Source organism: Balaenoptera physalus (assembly GCF_965194825.1).
Source record: "Balaenoptera physalus genome assembly, chromosome: 1".
Classification (NCBI taxonomy): Eukaryota; Metazoa; Chordata; class Mammalia; order Artiodactyla; family Balaenopteridae; genus Balaenoptera; species Balaenoptera physalus.
The window spans coordinates 115,284,610-115,311,912 of record NC_138882.1 but is presented as its reverse complement, the minus strand read 5'-3'; the positions used below and the strand labels follow the sequence as shown (position 1 = coordinate 115,311,912).

Below are 27,303 nucleotides of genomic sequence, written 5' to 3'. Positions count from 1 at the left end.
TGTCCTATAAATATCAATGAAATCTATCTGATCTATTGTGTCATTTAAAGCTTCTGTTTCCTTATTTATTTTCATTTTGGATGATCTGTCCATTGGTGTAAGTGAGGTGTTAAAGTCTCCCAGTATTACTGTGTTACTGTCAATTTCCTCTTTTATAGCTGTTAGCAGTTGCCTTATGTATTGAGGTGCTCCTATGTTGGGAGCATATATATTTAGAATTGTTATATCTTCTTCTTGGATTGATCCCTGGATCATTATGTAGTGTCCTTCCTTGTCTCTTGTAACATTCTTTATTTTAAAGTCTATTTTATCTGATATGAGTATTGCTACTCCAGCTTTCTTTTGATTTCCATTTGCATGGAATATCTTTTTCCATCCCCTCACTTTCAGTCTGTATGTGTCCCTAGGTCTGAAGTGGGTCTCTTGCAGACAGCATATAGATGGGTCTTGTTTTTGTATCCGTTTAGCAAGCCTGTGTCTTTTGTTTGGAGCATTTAATCCATTCACGTTTAAGGTAATTATCGATATGCATGTTCCTATGACCATTTTCTTAATTGTTTTGGGTTTGTTTTTGTAGGTCCTTTTCTTCTCTTGTGTTTCCCACTTAGAGAAGTTCCTTTAGCATTTGTTGTAGAGCTGGTTTGGTGGTGCTGAATTCTCTTAGCTTTTGCTTGTCTGTAAAGCTTTTGATTTCCCCATCGAATGTGAATGAGATCCTTGCTGGGTAGAGTAATCTTGGTTGTAGGTTCTTCCCTTTCATCACTTTAAGTATATCATGCCACTCCCTTCTGGCTTGTAGAGTTTCTGCTGAGAAATCAGCTGTTAACCTTATGGGAGTTCCCTTGTATGTTATTTGTCGTTTTTCCCTTGCTGCTTTCAATAATTTTTCTTTGTCTTTAGTTTTTGCCAATTTGATTACTATGTGTCTCAGCGTGTTTCTCCTTGGATTTATCCTGTATGGGACTCTCTGGCTGTTTCCTTTCCCATGTTAGGGAAGTTTTCGACTATACTCTCTTCAAATATTTTCTCTGGTCCTTTCTCTCTCTCTTCTCCTTCTGGGACCCCTATAATGCAAATGCTGTTGCATTTAATGTTGTCCCAGAGGTCTCTTAGGCTGTCTTCATTTCTTTTCATTCTTTTTTCTTTAGTCTGTTCCACAGCAGTGAATTCCACCATTCTGTCTTCCAGGTTATTTATCCCTTCTTCTGCCTCAGTTATTCTGCTATTGATTCCTTCTAGTGTAGTTTTCATATCAGTTATTGTATTGTTCATCTCTGTTTGTTTGTTCTTTAATTCTTCTAGGTCTTTGTTAAACATTTCTTGTATCTTCTCGATCTTTGCCTCCATTCTTTTTCCGAGGTTCTGGATCATCTTCACTGTCATTATTCTGATTTCTTTTTCTGGAAGGTTGCCTATCTCCACTTCATTTAGTTGTTTTTCTGGGGTTTTATCTTGTTCCTTCATCTGGTACATAGCCCTCTGCCTTTTCATCTTGTCTATCTTTCTGTGAATGTGGTTTTTGTTCCACAGGCTGCAGGATTGTAGTTTTTCTTGCTTCTGCTGTCTGCCCTCTGGTGGATGAGGCTATTTAAGAGGCTTGTCGCACTGGCTTCTTTTACCATTTTCTTCTTTGTCTTTGGTTTTCAGTAGTTTTACTTTGTTAATCCATTACTTTATTTAATCTGTTTGGAATTTACTATGAATCTTGAACCTGTGACTTGACGTCTTTAGTAATTGTTAGAAAAATTTTGGCCACTTTATTTTCGTATATTGGTCCTCCCTTATTCTCTTCTCTTTTTCTCAGATTTCAGTTATTTCTGTGTTAGATCATTTCATATTTCGTGCTAGTAATGTCACGTGTGTGTATTTTTTCTGTATTCTCCATCCTTTTGTTTAACCTACTTTGTTCTGTGTATTTTCTTCTGACCTATCTTCTTCATTTGTGTTTAATCTGCTATTTAACCCATCCACTGAGTTGTTTCCAGATTTTGTACTTTTCATTTATAGAGTATCCATTTGATTCACTTCTATGGTTTCAAATTCTCTGCCAAAATTGTTATATAATATCTTGAATATATCAGTCACAGTTATTTTATAGTCTGGGTAGGATAATGCCAGTATTTTAATCTCTTGTCAGTCTCTTCTTTATAGTCAGCTTTTTCTCTAGGCTTTCAGTCTGTTCTTATCTTTTTGTATTCTCTGGTGTTTTATATTATGTGTTTCATGTTATGATTGCAAAATTATAGTGTTAATTTGTAATTGGAGGCTCTGGATGATGTTATCTTCTTCTGTAGGGGATTTATTTTTTGCTCTGGCAGGAAGTTTTGCTTGATAGTGTGATTAAGTGAGACTCTTCAAAGTCCTAAGTGAAAGCAAATCACCTCCCCACTTCCCACCTCTAACCACTTGAGACTGCTGAAAGGTCTACTCAGCTTCTCAGGCTCTCAGCCACAAATTTCAAACATAAAATGCCATCAGGGAAAAATGGCACCACATGTTGTGTTTCTCTTTATGATTTAGTTCTCTCTAGGATCTTGGTTAGCAAAGTCTTGAGATCTAGGCTGGGCCATTTCATGAATACATTTGGTCTTATGGTTCTCAGTAGAGGCAGCCTACTAAACACTTGCTTTCAAAGTTCAGTATTTTAAATATCTATTGAGTGTCTACTATGTGCCAGTCATTGTGATGAACCCTGAAGGTCAAATATGAAGACATAGTCCCTACCCTCAAGAATTTACAGTTGGAGAGCAAGACAGGTGGATTAACAGGTGATCTCAATACAATGTGGTAAGTCACAAAACTATAAAATGAGAAGCTTGACCTGTAGAGAGTTGTTATAAAAATGAGTAAGATATGTGACGTGCCTAGGACAATACTTGGCAGTAGGAGGTGCCTTATCCCACTGAGAGATGTTAGAATAAGTTATATGAGGTGTTGTCTACAGTTGAAATCATTTCCTTGGTTACTAGAAGCTTACTGTTAATATTAACAGTGTATCTTATCACTAATGTTGTAGGGGCATAATTCATTGACCAACTACTTAATAAACAGTGCTGTACTAAGTGTTAAGGAATTATAATAAGATTTAGAGGGCAGTTTTCTAATGATACTGGTTAAAGAAAAATACTTGTGGAATAACATTTGTCTGGGAAGGTTTTGTAGTTTGAGATATGAAATTTGGAGTTGTAGAGATAAGAAGGGTGTTTTGAGAGAATTTTGGTAGAGTTTAGAATAGGGATGGTATATATAAGTGATAGCAAGGGAAATAAAGAAGGAATTAATCAAGATAACACAGGCCTCTAGTTTAAAATGGCAGATTGACTCCATTTATTTATCTTCTCTGCTTCTCCAAACACTTCTGAAATGATAGTAAATAATTTTTTTTAAAAAATTAACCTACATAGACAAAGATATTGTGAGGAGTAAAATAGCAAATGGGAGATTTGAATGAGTATTGGGAAGCTGGAAACCAGAGAGGAGTGGTAATTGATTTGGTTATAAAAGAAAGTTATCTAAGTGCCTGCAGAAGGAGAAATTAATGAGAAGAGAAGAGGTTTGCCTTATGAACCCCTTGAGAGGCTTAGTACTGTACTTGAAGTATCAGGTATTGGTGCACATTGGGAGCAGGGCGTGGAAGGAGGGAAGATTAGTTGAAAGTTTATATACAAATCCATTAGAATCGCCCCAGGTTCTCTCCTCTATCCTGAATATCTAGGCAAACTCACCCTACAGTTCTCCTGTGGAGGAAGCCGGAGGTTTATTTTCTGGAGAAGCTGAACTGGGAAAATAGATTTGGGAATACCAGGCACGACAGAGGCTTGGGGTGAGGTATGTGGCTGAAAACATAGGAATTAAGTGAAATATGTGCATTAAACTATTAAATTCTCAGAATCCTTGCTTTCCACCTCTCCCAGAAAGTTTATAATCCCTTAGGTAGGAGATTGGAAGATTATTCTCCAGAGAAACTAAACAACACTATTAAATAGAACTCTACACATTAACTTGGGGAGATTATCTCTGTGAAAATGCTGATTTGCTGCCTAATCATTCTACTGTATGCAGTAAACTCCAATTGATAAGGCATGGCCAAAAAATAAAAATCTAGTTTGCTTTTTAATGGCTCAATTTAAAATTTTTTTAAATTTATTTTTTATACAATTTTTAAAGGTTACTTTCCATTTATAGGTATTACAAAATATTGGCTATATAATCTATAAAACTTTTGAATCACTATGTTGTATATCTGGAACTAATATAATAGTGTAAATCAAATATTGTAAATCAACTAATATAATATTGTACCTCAATTTAAAAAAAGAAAGTACTTTGGATTAGTTGTAAATGTATATTGCAAACTCTAGGGCAATCAGTAAAAAAAAAAAAAAGTTTTAAAAAATTTCTTAAGAGTTGATTAGGGAAATCACATGGAAGATGACCCCAAAAAATTGAAAACAGGAAAAGACGTTAAAGATCAAACTATGAGTCTAATACCCAACTAACAGCAGTTCCAAAAAAGAGAAAACAGAAAAGTGGGAATATCAAATCAATATTCTGAAACAGTTTTCTAGAAATGAAAAACAAGTGTATTCAGATTGAAAGGGCACACTGAGTACCCAGCACAGTGTAGGTAAAAAAATCTACCCAAAGGCACATTTCTATGAAATTTCAGAACAACAGACATTAAGAAAGACACCAAACATTAAGGTATAACTGTCAATTAAATATAGAGATAGGATAAAGACTTTTCGGACTGCAAGGGCTCAAAGTATATCTCTATCTTTATATCTACAGATAAATGTATCTGCCATGCATCCATTTTTTTCCAGAGAACAAGTGAAGAATGCTTCAGCAAAACAAAAGAATAAATCAAGGAGAGGGAAACATGGCTCTAACATAGGAGAGAGGTGAAAGGAATTCCCAGGACCACAGCTAATGAATCAGGCCCAGAGAAATATCCAGTTTATATCGAAGAGGGAAGACTAGAGCCTGCAGGAGTGAGAAGAGATCTCTAGGGGAGAAAAATGTAACTGAAGGATTATTTGTGTTGGAGCATTTGAAAAAAGTACTGAAAGTCTTATGAAAGTGGTTTATTGTTTTGGTTTGGTGTAAGGAGTTGACAAAAGTATATAATGATGGTAATAATACAATATATTTATATTTTAGTATGTGTTATGTCATGTGATTTTCTTAACCATTCTCTGAGATAATGGAAAGCCCAGTATTATTCTTCTCATTGTTTGTCATTGTATTCGCGTGAAAATAGGCTCAAAGACATTGAGTGATCACAGTGGTAGATAACGAGACTAGATTCCTGGTCTTTCCACTACACCATGGATCTTCTACCAAAAGGTCTGAATGTGTGCCTTATGTTATTCTCCTAAACTAGCTTAATCCATCTCTGTACCACAGATCTCTAACACCTAAGAAAGGCACATGGCAAAAACCTCTCTCTTCTTAGCAATCAACCAGGAACCCCCTTACTTGTTCCCAGTTTGCTGTGACCTTTATTTTGCTTCTGACCTCTGGACTTATTGTTTGAACTTGGTAAAAGTGCCAGGCACTGTGCTAGGCATTGGGAATGCAAAGATGAATAAAACATGGTCCCTCTCCTTGAGGAGCCTCCAATGAGAAGTCTTTTCATTGAGAATACAGCTATGTAAACAAATATTATAACTATATTAATGATTGATATAATAAAGATATGTTTGGACTACTATATTTCCTAATTGCCTGTAGAGAACAGGAAAAGCACAAACTGCTCATTATTAAAATTAAGTAGGAATTGACAAGGAGAGGTGGGGAGTTTTAGTTAAAATATGTAAAGGGACAAGGTGTGAAAAAACATCTTGTTTTGGACTACAAGGTCTTCAGAATAGCTAGAGTATATGTAATATGTTGGGGAATGGCAGGATGTGAGGCTGAAAAGGAAAGAATTTGTATACCTTGAGTTTAGACTTTGTTCTATAGGCCATGGTGAGTTATTGAAGGATTTTAATTGGGAAGGAATATGATATTTGTGGTTTTGAAAGGTAATTCCATGTTATTTCAAAGTCAGTTATAATTGGAAAAATTTGGGAGCAGATCAAATGCCCAATTTAAATTACCAATGATAATTGAAGGGTAGCAGAATATGCCACCTCAGAATATGCCTATTTGGCATAAGGATTATTTTGAGCTGATTATTTTTAAGAAACAGGCACAGAAGAAGAACTGAAAACAGAGTAGAAGTTACTCTTTTGTGAGGGACATTTACATTTATGAAGGAAACCTCCATTTGTAAGTGTCTCCTTCTCTGTGTCTAGAAGAGAAGGATGACTCTAAACCACAAGAAACTCCTATCAGTGGAAATGGCACCAACTTAAATCTGCATAACAAACCTTACCCTTGCTTACTGTGCTTTTCCTGATACCCTTCCATAACTGGCCTCCCTCACAACATCTTTCTTTTGTCCTTAACTGAAGATGGTATTTAAGGTGGTGGCTTGAGCCATCTCAGGGATTTACTCAATTTTTCTGGGTATCTCTCAGGTATACATGTTAATAGAATTCTGTTTGTTTTTCTCTTATCTGTCTTTTATTATAGGGGGTCTAAGCCAAGAACTCAGAAGGGTGGAGGAAAAATTATTTTTCCTTCCCTACATAATGGGCAAATAAAGTGTGGCCTATCCATACAACAGAAAGTTACTCAGCCTTTACATAATTTTTAAAAATATGTAAGGAATGTGCTATGACACAATGTTAAATGAAAACACTTGAGAATAAGTCCTAAATATATGGAGAGATATATTCATAGATGGAAAGTCTCAAGTTCATAAAATGTTTCATTTTGGGACTTGACTGGCAGTCTAGTGGTTAAGACTCCACACTTCCACTGCAGGGGGCATGGGTTCGATCCCTGGTCAGGGAACTAAGATCCTGCATGCCATGAGGCACGGCCCAAAAAAAGAAAGTTTAGTTTTTTCCAAATTGTTTTATAGAGAAATGCACTTCTAATTTTAAAAAGTCCCCCAATAGGGTTTTTTGTTTTTGTTTTTATTCTTTGGCATTTTATTTATTTTTTAAAAATATTTATTTATTTGGCTGCGTTGGGTCTTAGTTGTGGCACACAGGCTCAGTAGTTGTGGCGCTAAGGCTTAGTTGCCTAGCGGCACGTGGGATCTTAGTTCCCCAACCAGGGATTGAACCCACATCCCCTGCACTGGAAGGCGGACTGCACCACCAGGGAAGTCCCTATTTTTTGGCATTTTAAATTTAGGTTGTTTAACGTTAAGTCCCTTTTAGGTTGTTTAATGTTAATGTGTTTCAGACAATACAGATTCTGCATCTGTGGCTCCGGTCAGATAACCAGTAGTACAAATTAGCTTCAAGATACACACACTGACAGATGGGGATTAATGACATCTGCCTTTTCTAATATGTGAAAAATCCAGAATATATTAATTTAATTTTACCAAGAATTAAAGGAGGCTTTAAAAAATAAAATTAAAATGAAATAATTTTCCTTTATTAAAAAAAAAAGGATACACACACTGAACAAAAGAGGTTGAGGGAGCTAAGCAGGGGAGGTGGGAGCCAAGGGGAGAAGGAAGGAGAAGAAACAAACAATTGAAAACACATGCAGTCTTTTCCATACCACCTTCAATTCTAACCTGCTTCAGAGGGAAAGTAAAAGTAGGCAGGAGTGAGCGACCACGGATTGTTGAACTGTTACCAGTACCATGCTTTTCAGCAACATTTCAGCAGAGTGTGAAACACTTTTTACAGCAAAACCATTACAACAAACTCCCCAAACAACCTTTAACCAACAGAGTTTTTTAAAGCAACTGACATGATGACTCAAAGTTTACAGGGAAGAAAAACGACCAAAGAATAGCTACAGCACAATGGAAAAAGAATAAGATGGAGGGACTTCCCATAAAGATATCAAGACTTTTTATAAAACTATGATCATTAAAAACAGTGTGACTTTGATTTAGGAATAATCAAACTGAGCAGTTGAATAGAGAACCCAGAAATAGACCTATATATATATGGAAACAATGTATGACTAAGGTGGTATTATAAATGACCAGGGGGAGGAAGGACGACTGAATAAATAGTATTCGGACAGCCAGAAAGACATATTTTTAAAAAATGAAATTGGATCCCTACTTCAGACTCTATACAAAAATCCATATGGACTAAAGACTTAAATTTGAAAGGCCAGACTAAAAATTTAGAAGACAATGAAGGAGAATATTTATGACTTTGGAATAGGGAAGGAAAAGAAACAAAAAAGCACTAACCATAAATAAAAAGATTGATAAATTTGACAATAATGAAAATTTTAACTTGTGTATATCAAATACTACCATAAAGAAGGGGAAAAGACAAGTACAAACTGGGAGAAAACACACATAGCTGATAAAGATGATATCCAGAATATATAAAGAAATCCTACAAATGAATGAGAAAAGGAAATCTAATAGAAAAATAGGCAGAAGACATACACTTGTCACAGAAGTGGAAATATGGCTTAAGGGTGTTTAGTCTCAATAATAATCAGAAAAGTACCAAATTTAGACCACAATGAAATTCAATTTAATGCTACTAGCTTTGCAGTAATTAATTTTTACCTTTCTTCCCACCCACCTACCTCAGACGTGTATACCTTCAACTTTAATGCACTGAACTTCTTAAAATTCTGTTATTACATCATTTTCTTTTATTGTCTGGTTGCCAGTGTACAGTGCTTTGTTGTTATTGCCGCCTAGAATGCTCCTTCTTCCCTTAGTGCAGTGGTTCTTAAAGTGTGGTCCCCAGACCAGCATCAAGCATCACCAATGTATGTGTTAGAAATGCCCCACCACTGAACTGTCTTTTCAAGGATGTTTGTATAGTGAATAACTGTAAGTTAGAGACAGTATTTCACTCTAGAGCAGAGGGCAGGTGTCCTTGCAGCCCCATTAAAAAAGGTTGGGATTTCCTGAGCTCAGGGTTCCTTTCCTATAATGCAACCCACTGTGTGTACACAGTGTTACCTGGCTTTTGTCTCATCACCCGACGGAACTGCCCTTGGGGAACTGCTGGAAGAAAATGATGATACTCTTATTACTGTGAGTAGAAAGCTGTCCCTTGTCTCTAATCCAAGAGTCTTATGTCTTTTGTTATACCCATGAAACTCTGGCAGGCTAACTTTTTAGTTTGCAAGTAGGATAAAATTTCAGACTTTTCATAGTCCTTGACACACGTCTTTCTTCTTTAAGTTAATGCTCTGAGATGGGAACCATTGCTTTTAATAATTCTTAATAGGAAGCATAATATTGAATGAGCTTAATGTATAACAAGACAGATATTTTTTCAGTGTCAATTTTTTTTTTTTTGGCTGTGTTGCGTTTTCGTTACTCTGTGCGGGCTTCCTCTAGTTGCAGCAAGTGGGGGCTACTCTTTGTTGCGGTGCACAGGCTTCTCATTGCAGTGGCTTCTCTTGTGGAGCACGGGCTCTAGGCACGCGGGCTTCAGTAGTTGTGGCGCACGGGCTCAGTAGTTGCAGTGTGTGGGCTCTAGGGCATTCAGGCTTCAGTAGTTGTGGTGCACGGGCTCTAGAGCGCAGCCTCAGTAGTTGTGGTGCACAGGCTTAGTTGCTCCATGGTATGTGGGATCTTCCCAGACCAGGGATCAAACCTGTGTCCCCAGCATTGGCAGGCAGATTCTTAACCACTGTGACACAAGGGAAGTCCCAATTTTTAAAAAAAGATATTTATTTATTTATTTGGCTGTGCCAGGTCTTAGTTGAGGCACACGGGATCTTCGTTGCCGCATGCGGAATCTTCATTGCCGCATGCGGGCTCTTTAGTTGTGGCATGCAGGCTCTTAGTTGCGGCATGCAGGATCTAGTTCCCAGACCAGGGATGGGCCCAGGCCCCCTGCATTGCGAGTGTGGAGTCTTAACCACTGGACCACCAGGGAAGTCCCATCAGTGTCAAATTTTGACTTTCAAATATTCTTTAGAATGTCTCCATGACCCTAATTTTATTTCTTTCTGTAATTTACTCATTCATCAAGCAAACATTTCTATGTGTTCTTTTTGTTCTTATTTTTCTCAGATTGTTGGCACCACTAGAAGCTGGCTTGATACAGAGAGATGGCTGAAAGTGATGGAAAAGAAAAAATTAAATGGACAACCACCATTATTATTAGCTCATCTCTTAAGGTAAAAGAGGCATTTGGGCCATTGATCTTGAATTTAAAATTAAAAGCAATAGAACAATATTTTTAAATATCTTTAGCTTGATTATCCAAAGTTGTGTGAATCAGCAAGTACATAATCTAAAATGTATTTTAAAGATAAATTATGAATGTCCCTGCATCCATTTTCCTACTTCTCTAAATATTTGAAGGTTGGAAATTTTCTAAGTTCCTTTTTTTTTTTTTCTCACTAAGCCTATTCTAATAGAGATGTTAAATGATTACAGAAACAATGCATATGCACGTATATATTACTTAAGGTTTTTTGGAAGGTAAACAACAGAAACTGATCTGTCTAGACTTAGTGGCCTTGGGAGGAGGCTGTCTCCCTGCAGTTTGGATGGGGAGGGAATGGGAGTTGAATGCCTGAGGGCAGTTGGTCACTCCACAACTGTTTTTAACTCCTCAGCCAACAGGATTTCTCCATTGCCCTGATGTTTATCTTATGGCCACCACCTAATGTCTAGAATGAAGGGGCAAGAAACGATTATTCCATGGTAAATAAGAGAGAGGCTAGAATAAGACTCTGAATACGATTTTTTTTTATTCACCCTATCCATTCACTGCTGCCTCAAGCTGCACTTTGCTCTATTGGCTTTAGCCATCTAGCACCATACCACATACCCATTTAAGACAGCCTCAAGGTTCATTGGAATTTTTCATGCTTCTTTTTGTTAGGTTTCTGGAATCCATATTTCTCTCTTGTTTCTTTAGCTTTTCCAGACTGATTTTGAGAGTGGGAGACAGCAACCCATGCTAATGTGCTTGTTTTGTGCTTTCTATTTGTCCCACCTTTTCTTTTTTTTATTATTTATTTGTTTGTTTATTTATTTGGCTGTGTCGGGTCTTAGTTGCGGTATGCGGGATCTTTCATTGTGGTGTGCAGGCTCTTCGTTGTGGCACACGGGCTTCTTTCTAGTTGTGGCACGTGGGCCCCAGAGCGTGCAGGCTCAGTAGTTGTGGTGTGCAAGGCTCTAGAGCACACAGGTTTAGTTGCCCTGCGGCATGTGGGATTTTAGTTCCCCAGCCAGGGATCAAACCTGTGTCCCCTGCATTGAAAGGCGGATTCTTAACCACTGGACCACCAGGGAAGTCCCACGTCCCACCTCTTCTCTGTTTCTTTTTTCTCTTCTTTTTTGCCTCCTTTTGTATTGATTGGTAATTTTTTCTCATTTTTTTTTCTTAACTAGCTTTGAAAGTTATATGCTCTATTTCTGTTTTTTAATAGTTACCCTAGAAAATTTAACATGTATACTTAGCCCCACAAAATCCAAAGTAAATAATTATTTTTATCTTCCTCTTAAATGACAAACAAATCTTAGAACACTGATTCCAATCACCCTTTTCTGTGTTATATTTTGTTATCATATACAGTTTAATTCTATCAATTTTTTAACTCAACAAAGTGCTATTATTTTCTAAAGTTAGCGTTTGTTTAGATTTACTCATGTCTTTGTTACTTTCTTTGCTCTTCTTTTCTTCTTTTGGCTCAGACCTTCCATTTTGGATCATTTTCTTTTTTATCTGAAGAATATAATTTAGAAACTACCTAAATGAGGATCATCTCAGTTTTTGTTAGTATCAAAATACAGTTGACCCTTGAACAACATGGGGTTATAGGCAGTGACGCCCTCACAGTCAAAAATTCACGTTTAACTTTACATTTGGCCCACTGTATCAGCAGTTCTGCATGCGAGGATTCAACCAACCTCAGATTGTATAGTACATGTATTTATAGAAAAAAATCCACATAGAAGTGGATCAACACAATTCAAACCTGTGTTGTACAAGGATCAGCTATATTTTTGTCTTCCCCTTGATCTTGAAAGATGTTTTAAAAATCAATTTAATTGAAGTATAACTTACATACAATAAAATACACACATTTTAAATGTACAGCTTAATGAATTTTGACAAATGTGTATACCTGTGTAACCATCACCCCAATCAAAATATATAGAACATTTTCATCACTCCAGAAAGTTCCTTCATGCCCTTTTGTAGTCAGTCCTTTTCCAGTTCCCCACCTCAAGCAACCTTTGATCTGATTTATCACTATAATTAGTTTTGCCTGTTGTAGAACTTCATATAAATGGAATGATACAGTTTGTACTCTTGTGTCTGGCTTCTTGCATTAAGCATAATGCTTTTGAGATTCATCCATGTTGTTACATATAACAATAATTTGTTATCTTTTCTTTGCTGAGTAGTAGTGTGTTGTATGAGTGTATGCCAGTGTATCTATTCACTAATAGATAGATATTTGGGTTGTTTCCAGTTTTTGGCTATTATGAATTAAGCTGCTCTGAACATTCATATATGTCTCTGTTAAGACGCGTTTGAATTTCTCTTATAAATACCTAATAATGGAATTGCTGGGTCGTATGATGAGTGTATGTTTACAAGAGACTACAAACTGTTTTTCGAAGTTCACTACAAATGAACACTGAATCCATTTAACTATATAGCTAAACTAAAACTAAATGCAGGGATTATGGTTTTATATTCCCATCAGCAATGTGTAAGAGTTCAAGTTGCTCCAAACTGAAAGATATTTTCCACTAGATTTACAGTTATTTTCCCTCAGTGTACTGAAAATATCTTCACTGGATTCTGGCTTCTATTGTTTTTTGTTTTTTCTTTTGTTTTAATTTTTATTTTTTTAAATATCTTTATTGGAGTATAATTGCTTTACATTGTTGTGTTAGTTGCTGCTATATAACAAAGTGAATCAGCTATACATATACATATATCCCCATATCCCTTCCCTCTTGCCTCTCACTCCCACTGTCCCTATCCCACCCCTCTAGGTGGTCACAAATCACTGAGCTGATCTCCCTGTGCTATGCGGCTGCTTCCCACTAGCTATCTATTTGACATTTGGTAGTGTATATATGTCAGTGCCACTCTCTCACTTCATCTCAGCTTCCCCTTCCCCATGTCCTCAAATCCATTCTCTATGTCTATGTCTTTATTCCTGTCCTGCCCCTAGGTTCTTCAGAACCGTTTTTTTTTTCTTTAGATTCCATACATATGTGTTAGCATACAGTATTTGTTTTTCTCTTTCTGACTTACTGCACTCTGTATGACAGACTCGAGGTCCATCCACCTCACTACAAATAACTCAAGTTCGTTTCTTTTTATGGCTGAATAATATTCCATTGCATATATGTGCCACATCTTCTTTATCCCTTCATCTGTCGATGGACACTTAGGTTGCTTCCATGTCCTGGCTGTTGTAAATAGAGCTGCAATGAACATTGTGGTACATGACTCTTTTTGAATTGTGGTTTTTTCAGGGTATATGCCCAGTAGTGGGATTGCTGGGTTATATGGTAGTTCTATTTTTAGTTTTTTAAGGAACCTCCATACTGTTCTCCATAGTGGCTGCATCAATTTACATTCCCACCAACAGTGCAAGAGGGTTCCCTTTTCTCCACACCCTCTCCAGCATTTATTGTTTGTAGATTTTTTGATTATGGCCGTTCTGACTGGTGTGAGGTGATACCTCATTGAAGTTTTGATTTGCATTTGTCTAATGATTAGTGACGTTGAGCATCCTTTCATGTGTTTGTTGGCAATCTGTATATCTTCTCTGGAGAAATGTCTATTTAGGTTTTCTGCCCATTTTTGGATTGGATTTTTTTGTTTTTTTGATATTGAGCTGCATGAGCTGCTTGTATATTTCAGAGATTAATCCTTTGTCAGTTGCTTCATTTGCAAATATTTTCTCCCATTCTGAGGGTTGTCTTTTCATCTTGTTTATGCTTTCCTTTACTGTGCAAAAGCTTTTAAGTTTCATTAGGTCCCATTTGTTTATTTTTGTTTTTATTTCTGTTTCTCTAGGAGGTGGGTCAAAAAGGATCTTGCTGTGATTTATGTCATACAGTGTTCTGCCTATGTTTTCCTCTAAGAGTTTTATAATGTCTGGCCTTATATTTAGGTCTTTAATCCATTTTGAGTTTAGTATTGTGTATGGTGTTAGGGAGTGTTCTAATTTCATTCTTTTACATGTAGTTGTCCAGTTTTCCCAGCACCACTTATTGAAGAGGCTGTCTTTTCTCCATTGTATATTCCTGCCTCCTTTATCAAAGATAAGGTGAGCATAGGTGCTTGGTTTATCTCTGGGCTTTCTATCCTGTTCCATTGATGTATATTTCTGTTTTTGTGCCAGTACCATACTGTCTTGATTACTGTAGCTTTGTAGTATTAGTCTGAAGTCAGGGAGCCTGATTCCTCCAGCTCCATTTTTCTTTCTCAAGATTGCTCTGGCTATTCAGGGTCTTTTGTGTTTCCATACAAATTGTGAAATTTTTTGTTCTAGTTCTGTGAAAAATGCCATTGGTAGTTTGATAGGGATTGCATTGAATCTGTAGATTGCTTGGGGTAGTATAGTCATTTTCACAATGTTGATTCTTCCAGTCCAAGAACATGGTTTGTTTGTATGATCTTTAATTTCTTTCACCAGTGTCTTATAGTTTTCTGCATACATGTCTTTTGTCTCCTTAGGTAGGTTTTTTCCTAGGTATTTTATTCTTTTTGTTGCAATGGGAAATGGGAGTGTTTCCTTAATTTCTCTTTCAGATTTTTCATCATTAGTGTATAGGAATACAAGAGATTTCTGTGCATTAATTTTGTATCCTGCTACTTTACCAAATTCATTGATTAGCTCCAGTAGTTTTCTGGTAGCATCTTTAGGATTCTCTATGTATAGTATCATGCCATCTGCAAACAGTGACAGTTTTACTTCTTTTCCTATTTGGATTCCTTTTATTTCTTTTTCTTCTCTGACTGCTGTGGCTAAAACTTCCAAAACTATATTGAATAATAGTGGTGAGAGTGGTCAGCCTTGTCTTGTTCCTGATCTTAGTGGAAATGGTTTCAGGTTTTCACCACTGAGAATGATGTTGGCTGTGGGTTTGTCATATATGGCCTTTATTCTGTTGTGGTAAGTTCCCTCTATGCCTATTTTCTGGAGGGTTTTTATCATAAATGGATGTTGAATTTTGTCAAAAGCTTTTTCTGCATCTATTGAGATGATCATACGGTTTTTATCCTTCAATTTGTTAATATGGTGTATCACATTGATTGATTTGCATATATTGAAGAATCCTTGCATTCCTGGGATAAACCCCACTTGATCATGGTGTATGATCCTTTAATGTGCTGTTGGATTCTGTTTGCTAGTATTTTGTTGAGGATTTTGCATCTGTGTTCATCAGTGATATTGGCCTGTAGTTTTCTTTCTTTGTGACATCTTTGTCTGGTTTTGGCATCAGGGTGATGGTGGCCTTGTTGAATGAGTTTGGGAGTGTTCCTCCCTCTGCTATATTTTGGAAGAGTTTGAGAAGGTTAGGTGTTAGCTCTTCTCTAAATGTTTGATAGAATTCGCCTGAGAATTCATCAGGTACTGGGCTTTTCTTTGCTGGAAGATTTTTAATCACAGTCTCAATTTCAGTGCTTGTGATTGGTCTGTTTATATTTTCTCTTTCTTCCTGGTTCAGTCTTGGAAGGTTGTGCTTTTCTAAGAATTTGTCCATTTCTTCTAGGTTGTCCATTTTATTGGCATATAGTTGCTTGTAGTAATCTCTCATGATCCTTTGTATTTCTGCAGTGTCAGTTGTTACTTCTTTTTCATTTCTAATTCTATTTGAGTCTATTTGAGTCTTCTCCCTTTTTTTCTTGATGAGTCTGGCTAATGGTTTATCTATTTTGTTTATCTTTTCAAAGAACCAGTTTTTAGTTTTATTGATCTTTGCTAGAGTTTCCTTCATTTCTTTTTCATTTATTTCTGATCTGATCTTTATGATTGCTTTCCTTCTGCTAACTTTGGGGGGTTTTTTGTTCTTCTTTCTCTGATTGCTTTAGGTGTAAGGTTATGTTGTTTATTTGAGATGTTTCTTGTTTCTTAAGGTAGGATTGTGTTGCTATAATCTTCCCTCTTAGAACTGCTTTTGCTGCATCCCATAGGTTTTGGGTCGTCGTGTTTTCATTGTCATTTGTTTCTAGGTACTTTTTGATTTCCTCTTTGATTTCTTCAGTAATCTCTTGGTTATTAAGTAGTGTATTGTTTAGCCTCCATGTATTTATGGTTTTTAGAGATTTTTTCCTGTAATGATACCTAGTCTCATAGCGTTGTGGTCGGAAAAGATACTTGATATGTTTTCAATTTTCTTAAATTTACCAAGGCTTGATTTGTGGCCCAAGATATGATCTATCCTGGAGAATGTTCCATGAGCACTGGAGAAGAAAGTGTATTCTGTTGTTTTTGGATGGAATGCCCTATAAATATCACTTAGGTCCATCTTGTTTAATGTATCCTTTAAAGCTTCTGTTTCCTTATTTATTTTCATTTTGGATGATCTGTCCATTGGTGAAAGTGGGGTGTTAAAGTCCCCTACTATGATTGTGTTACTGTCGATTTCCCCTTTTATGGCTGTTAGCATTTGCCGTATGTATTGAGGTGCTCCTATGTTGAGTGCATAAATATTTACCATTGTATATCTTCTTCTTGGATTGATCCCTTGATCATTATGTAGTGTCCTTCTTTGTCTCTTGTAATAGTCTTTATTTTAAAGTCTATTTTGTCTGATATGAGAATTGCTACTCCAGCTTTCTTTTGATTTCCATTTGCATGGAATATCTTTTTCCATCCCCTCACTTTCAGTCTGTATGTGTCCCTAGGTCTGAAGTGTGTCTCTTGTACACAGCATATATACAGGTTTTGTTTTTGTATCCATTCAGCCAGTCTATGTCTTTTGGTTGGAGCATTTAATCCATTTACATTTAAGGTAATTATCGATATGTATGTTCCTATTACCATTTTCTTAATTGTTTTGGGTTTGTTATTATAGGTCTTTTCCTTCTCTTGTGTTTCCTGCCTAGAGAAGTTCCTGTAGCATTTGTTATAAAGCTGATTTGGTGGTGCTGAATTCTCTTAGCTTTTGCTTGTCTGTAAAGTTTTTAATTTCTCCATCGAATCTGAATGAGATCCTTGCTGGGTAGAGTAATCTTGGTTGTAAGTTCTTCCCTTTCATCACTTTCAATATGTCCTGCCACTCCCTTCTGGCTGGCAGAGTTTCTGCTGAAAGCTCAGCTGTTAACCTTGTGGGGCTTCCCTTGTATATTATTTGTTGTTTTTCCCTTGCTGATTTTAATATTTTTTCTTTGTATTTAATTTTTGACAGTTTGATTAATATGTGTCTTGGCGTGTTTCTCCTTGGATTATCCTGTATGGGACTCTCTGCACTTCCTGGACTTGATTGACTATTTCCTTTCCCATATTAGGGGAGTTTTCAACTATAATTCCTTGAAATATTTTCTCAGTCCCTTACTTTTTCTCTTCTTCTTCTGGGACCCCTATAATTCGAATGTTGGTATATTTAATGTTGTCCCAGAAGTCTCTGAGACTGTCCTCAATTCTTTTCATTCTTTTTTCTTTATTCTGCTCTGCAGTAGTTATTTCCACTATTTTATCTTCCAGGAAACTTATCCATTCTTCTTCCTCAGTTATTCTGCTATTGCTTCCTTCTAGAGAATTTTTAATTTCATTTATTGTGCTGTTTATCATAGTTTGTTTGCTCTTCAGCTCTTCTGTGTCCTTGTTGAACATTTCTTGTATTTTCTCCATTCTATTTCCAAGATTTTGGATCATCTTTACTATCATTACTCTGAATTCTTTGTCAGGTAGACTGCCTATTTCCTCTTCATTTTTTTGGTCTGGTGGGTTTTTACCTTGATCCTTCATCTGCTCTGTGTTTCTCTGTCTTCTCATTTTGCTTAACTTACTGTGCTTGGGGTCTCCTTTTCACAGGCTGCAGGTTCGTAGTTCCCATTGTTTTTGGTGTCTGCCCCCAGTGGGCAAGGTTGGTTCAGTGGGTTGTGTAGCCTTCCTGGTGCAGGGGACTAGTGCCTGTGTTCTGGAGGATGAGGCTGGATGTTGTCTTTCTGGTGAGCAGGACTGCATCCGGTGGTGTATTTTGGGGTGTCTGTGACCTTATTATGATTTTAGGCAGCCTCTCTGCTAATGGGTGGGGTTGTGTTCCTGTCTTGCTAGTTGTTTGGCATAGGGTGTCCAGCACTGTAGCTTGCTGCTCGTTGAGTGGAGCTGGGTCTTAGTGTTTAGATGGAGATCTCTGGGAGAGCTCTTGCCGTTTGATATTACGTGGAGCCAAGAGGTCTCTGGTGGACCAATGTCCTGAAGTTGGCTCTCCCACCTCAGAGGCACAGGCCTGACACCCGGCCGGAGCACCAAGACCCTGTCAGCACCACGGCTCAGAACAAAAGGGAGAAAAAAAGAAGGAAAGAAAGAAAGAAAAATAAACAAAGTTACTAAAATAAAAATTATTAAAAATAAAAAAATTAAAAAGTAATAGTAAAAAGAAAAAAAAATAGAAAGAAGAGAGCAACCAAACCAAAAAAACAAATCCACCGATGATAACAAGCACTAAAAACTATGCTAAAAAAAAACAAAACCAAAACCAAAAAAAAAAAAAAAACACCGACAGAAAGAATGCTAGGACAAATGGTAAAAGGAAAGCTATACAGACAAAATCACACAAAGAAGCATACACATACACACTCACAAAAAGAGAAAAAGGAAAAATATATATATGTCATTGCCCCCGAAGTCCACCGTCTCAATTTTGGGATGATTCATTGTCTATCCAGGTATTCCACAGATGCAGGGTACATCAAGTTGATTGTGGAGATTTAATCCGCTGCTACTGAGGCTGCTGAGATATTTCCCTTTCTCTTCTTTGTTCGCACAGCTCCTGGGGTTCAGCTTTGGATTTGGCCCCGCCTCTGTGTGTAGGTTACCTGAGGGCGTCTGTTTTTCGCTCAAACAGGACGGGGTTAAAGGAGCAGCTGATTCGGGGGCTCTGGCTCACTCAGGCCGGGGGGAGGGAGGGATACGGAATGCAGGGTGAGTCTGCGGTGGCAGAGGCCAGCGTGACATTGCACCAGCCTGAGGCGTGCCATGTGTTCTCTGGGGGAAGTTGTCCCTGGATCACGGGACCCTGGCAGTGGCAGGCTGCACAGGCTCCCTGGAGGGGAGGTGTGGCTCGTGACCTGTGCTTGCACACAGGCTTCTTGGTGGCTGCAGCAGCAGCCTTAGCATCTCATGCCTGTCTCTGGTATCTGCGCTGATAGCCGCGGCTCACGCCCATCTTTGGAGCTTGTTTAGGTGGTGTTCTGAATCCCCTCTCCTCGCACACCACGAAACAATTGTCTCTTGCCTCTTAGGCAGCTCCAGACTTTTTCCCGGATTCCCTCCCTGCTAGCTGTGGCAGACTAGCACCCTTCAGGCTGTGTTCATGCAGCCAACCCTAGTCCTCTCCCTGAGATCTGACCTCCGAAGCCTGAGCCTCGGCTCCCAGCCCCCGCCCGCCCCAGCGGGTGAGCAGACAAGCCTCTCAGCCTGGTGAGTGCTGGTTGGCAGTGATGCTTTGTGCGGGAATCTTTCCGCTTTGCCCTCCGCACCCCTGTTACTGCGCTCTCCTCCGTGGCTCCGAAGCTTCCCGCCTCTGCCACCTGCAGTCTCCACCTGCAAAGGGGCTTCCTAGCATGTGGAAACTTTTCCTCCTTCACAGCTCCCCACCACTGGTGCAAGTCCCATCCCTATTCTGTCTTTGTTTTTTCTTTCTTCTTTTGCCCTACCCAGGTACGTGGCGAGTTTCTTGCCTTTTGGGAAGTCTGAGGTCTTCTGCCAGTGTTCAGTAGGTGTTCTGTAGGAGTTGTTCCACATGTAGATATATTTCTGATGTATTTGTGGGGAGGAAGGTGATCTCCACATCTCACTCCTCCACCATCTTGAAGGTCTCTCTCAATGTTTCCCAGTCTTATTTGAATAAGGAACATCTTTTAATATCTCATGGAACTAATATTTAATGAAACATAATTTGGAAAATCTAGTCTTAGCTCCTTGTTATTTTGAAAACTTAACTCTTGAACTTACCTATTTTTTCGTAATTCAATACTTGCTAATTTTATCTTTATTATTTTCTTCTACTATTTTCTTTTTACTTCTCTTAGTTGGCTCCTGGATAGGATAGAATTGAAATTCATCAGCGTGGCATACATGGTCCTAATGATCTGCCATCAGTTATTCCTAACACTGTCTCCAAATTAACTGACTCATACACAACTAACACACTTAAAAGAATCATACTTTCAGGTCTGAATGCCTTTGTCTATGTTTTCTTTTTGTCTACGTTCTTCTCACATTTGTCTTCTTCCTTCACTTGTCTGCTTAATAAACTGTTTTCCATTTAAAAGATTTGCCTCAAATTTTATGAAACTTTCCTGACTCTTTCACATCTGTTACATCCTTTTATATAGTTTCTGGTTCTTTGCCAAAATTCTCAACCTTGCCTTTCATCTCCTTGAACATAGTAAACAGATATTTTAAAGTATATACATGATAACTTTACTATATGTATCCCCTATGACTCTGCTTCTATTACCTGTTGTTTTTCATAGTTCTCTTTCATGTAATTTTTTTTTTGTATGTCTGTTTTTTTTTTTTAATTTATTTATTTATGGCTGTGTTGGGTCTTCGTTTCTGTGCGAGGGCTTTCTCTAGTTGTGGCAAGTGGGGGCCACTCTTCATCACGGTGCACAGGCCTCTATCGCAGCCTCTCTTGTTGCAGAGCAGAGGCTCCAGACGCGCAGGCTCAGTTATTGTGGCTCATGGACCCAGCTGCTCCGCGGCATGTGGGATCTTCCCAGACCAGGGCTCGAACCCGTGTCCCGTGCATTGGCAGGCAGATTCTCAACCACTGCACCACCAGGGAAGCCCTGATTATTTTTAACTGTGTGTTGGAATTTGTATTTGAAAAATTGTAGAAATAATTTGAGGCCTAGAATAGTGTTATATTCCTCTAGAGAAACCTTAATTCTGCGAGAGAATTAAACCTATAATGTCCTAAGCAGGGTTGCCAGATAAAATACAGGACACTCAGTTAAATTTGAGTTTCAGATAAACAATGAATTTAGTGTAATTTCATCCCAAATATTGCACAGGACATACTTATACCAAAAAATTATGTTGTTTATATGAAATTCAAATTTAACTGTATGTTCTATTTTTTTATTTGCTAATCTGGCAACCCAAGCCCTAAGGCTTCTATTTTATGTTATAAAGGAGCTTATCTCCTGTTCATTTACATGATACTAGTTATGTGAGAATTGAGAAAATAGTCATTCAGATAATTTTCTTTGTTCTGTAGTTGAAATGAGGAGATCTAATTGAGAAGGGTCGCTCTAGGGAGTGCTTCTGCAAGGTACTTGGGAGAACTAGTAATACAGTATCACTTTAATACAATTTTAAGGATTGAAATGGTTTGAAGCTAGGCTGCAGCCCCTGTGAGACCTGTTCTACTTTTGTCAAACGCTCTGTTCAGCCTCTCGTCTATCTCTTCCTGAACTGACAGGTGCCCTCTGGAAAAAAAATCACCTAAGTGCTGCTCTCTTATCTTTGAATTTCTGTATAGGTCTTGGTCTTGTAATTTTTCACTATCCTGCTAACTCTCTGATGCATTCAAGCAGATTTTTTAAAATTTCCAGCTTTTCTAGTTGCCTTCAGCAGGAGGGTTGGCCTAAATTACTTAATCTGCCATCACTGGAAGCAATGTGTAACTTTAAAACAGCAGAAGAAAACTCATGCGAAGAGTCTTAATTGAACTCTAGGTCAGGATCTGTTTGAATATCATCAAATACTTTTTAGGAAGGAAGGGAATCAAGTATTCTATATCTAATTCCGACCTGTGTACTTAAAATATACATGTCCTGAGGCTAAATATAAAGTTTATATAACGGATTTTTATCTACTTGGAGACTAACAAGCTTGAGTTTTAACCAATCCATAAATAGTATAAACCACTTATATTTTAGTGCTTTGGGTAGTATCTAATTACGTGGGTAGAATAGGAAATTAGATGAATTTTGAAACTCTTAGTATTTAAACCAAAAGTCCTACTGCTGTCTTCATGTTTTCTAACTCACCTAAGGCTTAAAACATTTGAAAAGTATACTAAAAGTAACTGTAATGTAAACATGAATTGGAGAATTGGTTGTCTCCTTGTGGTACTCTGTATGGCACTTCATGGTTCTGTCAACCATCTAAGAAACACACCACCATACACCTTCTATTTATACATTAATGCATGTCAGAATCCATCTTCAAGTTGTTTTTCAAAGAGAAGTTTGTGTTTGCTCTTATAGTTTAATTCTTTAATACTGTCCTTATTTTCTTCCCTAAGTAACATAACTAGTACACAACTCATTTCCAAACCACAGTGTTTCAAAACTAAATATTTTACTTTTTTTTTTTTAATTTATCTATTTATTTATGGCTGTGTTGGGTCTTCGCTTCTGTGCGAGGGCTTCCTCTAGTTGCGGCAAGCGGGGGCCTCTATCGCGGCCTCTCTTGTTGCAGAGCACAGGCTCCAGACGCGCAGGCTCAGCAATTGTGGCTCACGGGCCCAGTTGCTCTGCGGCATGTGGGATCCTCCCAGACCAGGGCTCGAACCCGTGTCCCCTGCATTGGCAGGCAGATTCTCAACCACTGCGCCACCAGGGAAGCCCCTAGAGATAATTTTTAAAAGGGAAAAAACTTGAGCTTTTGTGAAATTGAATGCTTACATTTCATATTTAGTTTGATGTGATAAGGGTTTTAGAAAGATATATTTCAATCGTTACCTAAGTGCATACTACAACGCTCTGTCTCTGATGATCAAATCTTTAAGTGGTATAGTTATAAAAGAAGCTATTAAACTTATTTTAATTTTTTGATTAGCTTTCATTAAACTCTTTAAAACATGTCTTAAGTTTGTATTTCTGAAAATTTTTTTAAGAGTTATGAAGTTGCAACTGCCCTAGAAAATCGAAGCCATAAGGTTCGGTATTCAGATTCAGTGGAAAATGGATCAATTATATTTTCTCTTTCTGGTACAGTATATTTGCTAACTTCCTTGATTTAAGTTTCTTAATAAATATGTAAGTGTAAATTCTAATAATTTGGTAGTTCAGTTACTAAGTAATAAGCTTAAGGTGTTATCTTTTGGGAGAGGTAAATGTATAAAACTTTGTTACTGCTGCAAAAGCAGTACATATGGCCAATTACAAAATATATTCCTTTTTAGATTACAATTGTTGAACTAAAGCTGAACCAGTGGAGTCTGGTAGATGATGGTACAAACTACTTGCTTTGGAACGAAGTTGAAAATAGAACAAAGCCACCCTCCCCAACAATCAACACTTAAAATATTACCCATATTAACAAAAAGGCCAACATCACGATATTGGTCAAAATCCATATACAAAAACAATATAGAAGAATGTTTTTCATGATTCTGTACAAGAGTTTGCTGAACATAATATTGATATAAACAAATACTAACTAAAGGAAACAAATGGGGACAAATGTTCCTAAAATCATAAAACTGTACAACTGTGAGTCATGGGCAAAGTACAGGAAGGAATTAGATTAGGATATGAGAAAGCTGGGGACATGGGAAGGAGGCAGCTCCACTTGTGCTTGGAAAATGACAGAAGTGATAAAAAACATGGAGGTGAAGGATTTTATTAGGATGGTTACAAACAGACCTGTACTCTAGCAGAGATTTTGGAAGACAGGCACTTTCAAAAGCTCCTAGAAACAGACCTCCAGGCTGAAAATGGTCCAACCTCAAATTCATCTTTCCCAGTTGATTTGAGAGCCCTATATGCATTCTCTTATTTAATCCTTTCAACAAACCTATCAAAGAACTATTATTCCAACCTTACAGATGAAGAAATTTAGGTTCAGAGATGTTATATAAATTTTTAGCTCAGGTTGATTCAATTAGTATAATCACATAGTCGCTTTCCTCAGATTGTGTCTTCCCCTCATCTTTTAAAGAGCTAAGTAGATTGTTTCCCTTATGAACCATTCTTATAGGCCTGATACTGTTTCAGAGATCCTAGATATCTACTTACTGTTTTAATTTATATAATAGTTTATGGCCTGATATAAAAGATTCTCCAAGAAATAACTAAAGGCTTGCTTAAAACAACTTTTCTTTAGTTGATTTCCAGCTTTTAAAAATCATAACATGAAAAATTAACATGTAACTAAAATTAGGCATTACTTTCATTGTGGATAGTGCCTTAGAGTAAAAAAGAAAAAGGTTACTGACCAAGAAAGGGTTTTTCCCTTAAATATTTAGATTAAGTTATCCTTTTATACAGAACACTTAAAAGACCTACCTAATTATTTTGTCATGTAAGACTTTCATTATGGTAATTCCCATTTGTTATGGGTTTAGGGCTTGGACACTTACAGCTATGTTTTACTTATAGTTATTTTTGTTGATTTTACTGAGTTTACAAAAAAAAATTTTATCAGTATGACGGTGACATTTTATATTACACTCACCTTTCCTAGGAGTTGCATTTTTATTGATGGATGCTAAGAAATGCTTTATGTCTGCTGAAGAAACATTTCTAGCCAAAATTGAGAAGTTTATTAACATTCACCGAAATAGTTTTTTGGTTCTGTCTGCTGCCCTGCATGGGCCTGAGGAATGGAAACTGATGTTCAGGATTCAGCAGAGGTATGGACAACAGCACTACAGACCTATTTTCCTGAAATTATTTTATTTACTCCGGTTCTGAATTATTTTAGGCAAGCGAATTATGTTTTGCCAAAAGGTAAACTTTATAATGTTAACCTGTCATATTTAATAAAATGCAGGCCAAATAGCTAGTCTATGAATCAGGGTGACAAGTTTCAGAGTGCATGCTGATTTATGGGATTCTCCAGCAAGACTAAATCAGAAGTGAACACTTTTTAGTCAATTAAGTTCTGGCTGTAAAGCCATATCAAATCCTCTGTGGAATAAGGCAGGCATGAATGAATAAACAAATGACAAACAATAAGAGTTTTGTCTCTTCTTTCCACTTAAGATAACAGATGTAAGTCATATGAACTATTTAACTTATGAATTTTTTTTTTTCCAGATTCCTGGGTAGTAACCTACGGATACTTCCAGTACACAACACAATAAATGCTATTAATCTTATGTGCACCATAGCTAAGGTAAGTCACCTAAGGAAAATGACATAACGTACATACACACTGATACACTTTAAGGTTCTTGACTTCAAAATGCACACCCTCTTCGGTAGAACTGACAAATATTCTACTTCTGTTCCCCTCAGAGAAGTTGCTATTTCCGAACACACGCAACTCTTTCCCAAGCCTGAACTTAGCCTCTCAAGTCTTCTCAATTTACTTCCAGTACCAACTACCAGGATCACTCATTTAGAGCCAAAAGAGCATTTGGCCATATATACACAGTGTTGGCCCTATTGGTTACTTAAATCTTCTTTCAAATTCTAAAGTACAAATATTGGTAGTCATGAACTGTCAGAGTGCATACATACTTTTTTATAACTTCACTGGTTATCCACTTTCTTTTCATACTTATTCTCCTCTGTAAAGTGTGCTCCCAACTCCCATAGGCAGAGTTAGGTGTTCCTTACTCTTATACTTGGAACAGATCCCTGTTGAAGCAATTCTTAATAGTATTCTATTTTTTGGCTTGCACGTCTGAAATCTCTTAAAGACAGAGATCAGGTATTTTTCTATTACTCTAATAACCCATACACAGTACTGATTGATGCTTGTTGAATAAATAATGTTCGGTATTTTATGATGTGACCCTGTAAAAATACCTTATTTCTCAAATAATGTTGCATGTTTATATCTTCTTCCAGATCACCTCCAAACCACACACAGATAGCATCTGCTACAGAATGATAACAACTAAAGCTTACATCATTGAGCAAAGTCCAGTTTGGAAAACACTTCAAAAGATAAAACTGAGTAGTGATACATTTAACCCAAATTAGATTATCAATTATAAATGTTCTTTTGGAAGAATATTAAAATAAAATACATACAATCAAAAATGATTTTATTTTCAGGAGTTCTGTTACTTCCTTTAATAGTGTTCAGAAAAGGGACTTCCCTGGTGGCACAGTGGTTGGGCATCCGTCTGCCAATGCAGGGGACACGGGTTCAATCCCTGGTCCAGGAAGATCCCACATGCCACGGAGCAACTAAGCCCGTGGCCACAACTACTGAGCCTGCACGCCACAACTACTGAAGCCCGCATGCCGTAGAGCCCATGCGCCACAACTACTGAGCCCATGCACCACAAATAATGAAGCCCGTGCGCTCTAGGGCCCACGTGCCACAACTGCTGAGCTCATGTGCTGCAACTACTGAAGCCTGTGTGCACCTAGACCCCGTGCTCTGCAACAAGAGAAGCCACCACAATGAGAAGCCTGCACACCGCAACGAAGAGTAGCCCCCACTCGCTGCAACTAGAGAAATGCCATGTGCAGCAATGAAGACCCAACGCAGCCCAAAAAAAAAAAAAATGCAGTATCTGCAAAATGCAATAAAAAATGAAGTATATAAAAAAAAGTTCAGAAAAAATTGGTACATACATATATTATAAAACTCAGATGCAGTTTCTTAATGATACAAATTAAGTTGGATGAACAAATATTTAATTGGAAATAAATATACAGCATTTTCTAATTAGCTCCTTAGGTTAAAGGAAAAGTCATATATACTTTTTTATAATACAAGCCAGCCAGTATTTCTAAAATTAATCTTCACATACGCTTTCACATTGTAACTACTGCTGGAGAGCTGGTGATTGATAGGACTCTGCCCCCTAAGACTCCTGAGGCAGGGAAAAAGAAGGAAATTAAGAGAAGTAGTCAGCTGGTCCAAACTCAAAATTTCTCTCTAAGCTCTCTTAGCTCTTAGTGGTGTGATAGCCAGTTTGATACTAGGAGTTCTAAAATGTAACACAGCATCTAACTGGAACATAAAGTGTATCAGTATTTTTATAAACTCACTACAACTGTATGAATGAATAAAGGCAATTCCAGTACATTTTATGAAGTCATAATATAAAATTATTGATTTGTATTGGATTTTCAATAGTAGTATTTAAAATACACATGGGCATTATTTACCATGTAGATATCTTTTTAAAACCAAACAATACTACTG

At 37.3% G+C, this 27,303-nt stretch overlaps 1 protein-coding gene across 1 annotated transcript; it reads left to right on the top strand.

Moving 5' to 3' along the window:
• LOC309636538 (protein SPO16 homolog) lies at positions 1 to 27,189 on the top strand. Its single transcript, XM_082409733.1, has 5 exons — positions 1 to 10,191; positions 23,084 to 23,177; positions 24,655 to 24,823; positions 25,230 to 25,308; positions 25,989 to 27,189. The coding sequence occupies exons 1-5, from the start codon at positions 10,123 to 10,125 to the stop codon at positions 26,121 to 26,123; spliced, it is 546 nt and encodes a 181-aa protein (XP_082265859.1). The 5' UTR covers positions 1 to 10,122; the 3' UTR covers positions 26,124 to 27,189.
• The last annotated feature ends 114 nt before the right edge of the window (positions 27,190 to 27,303 follow it).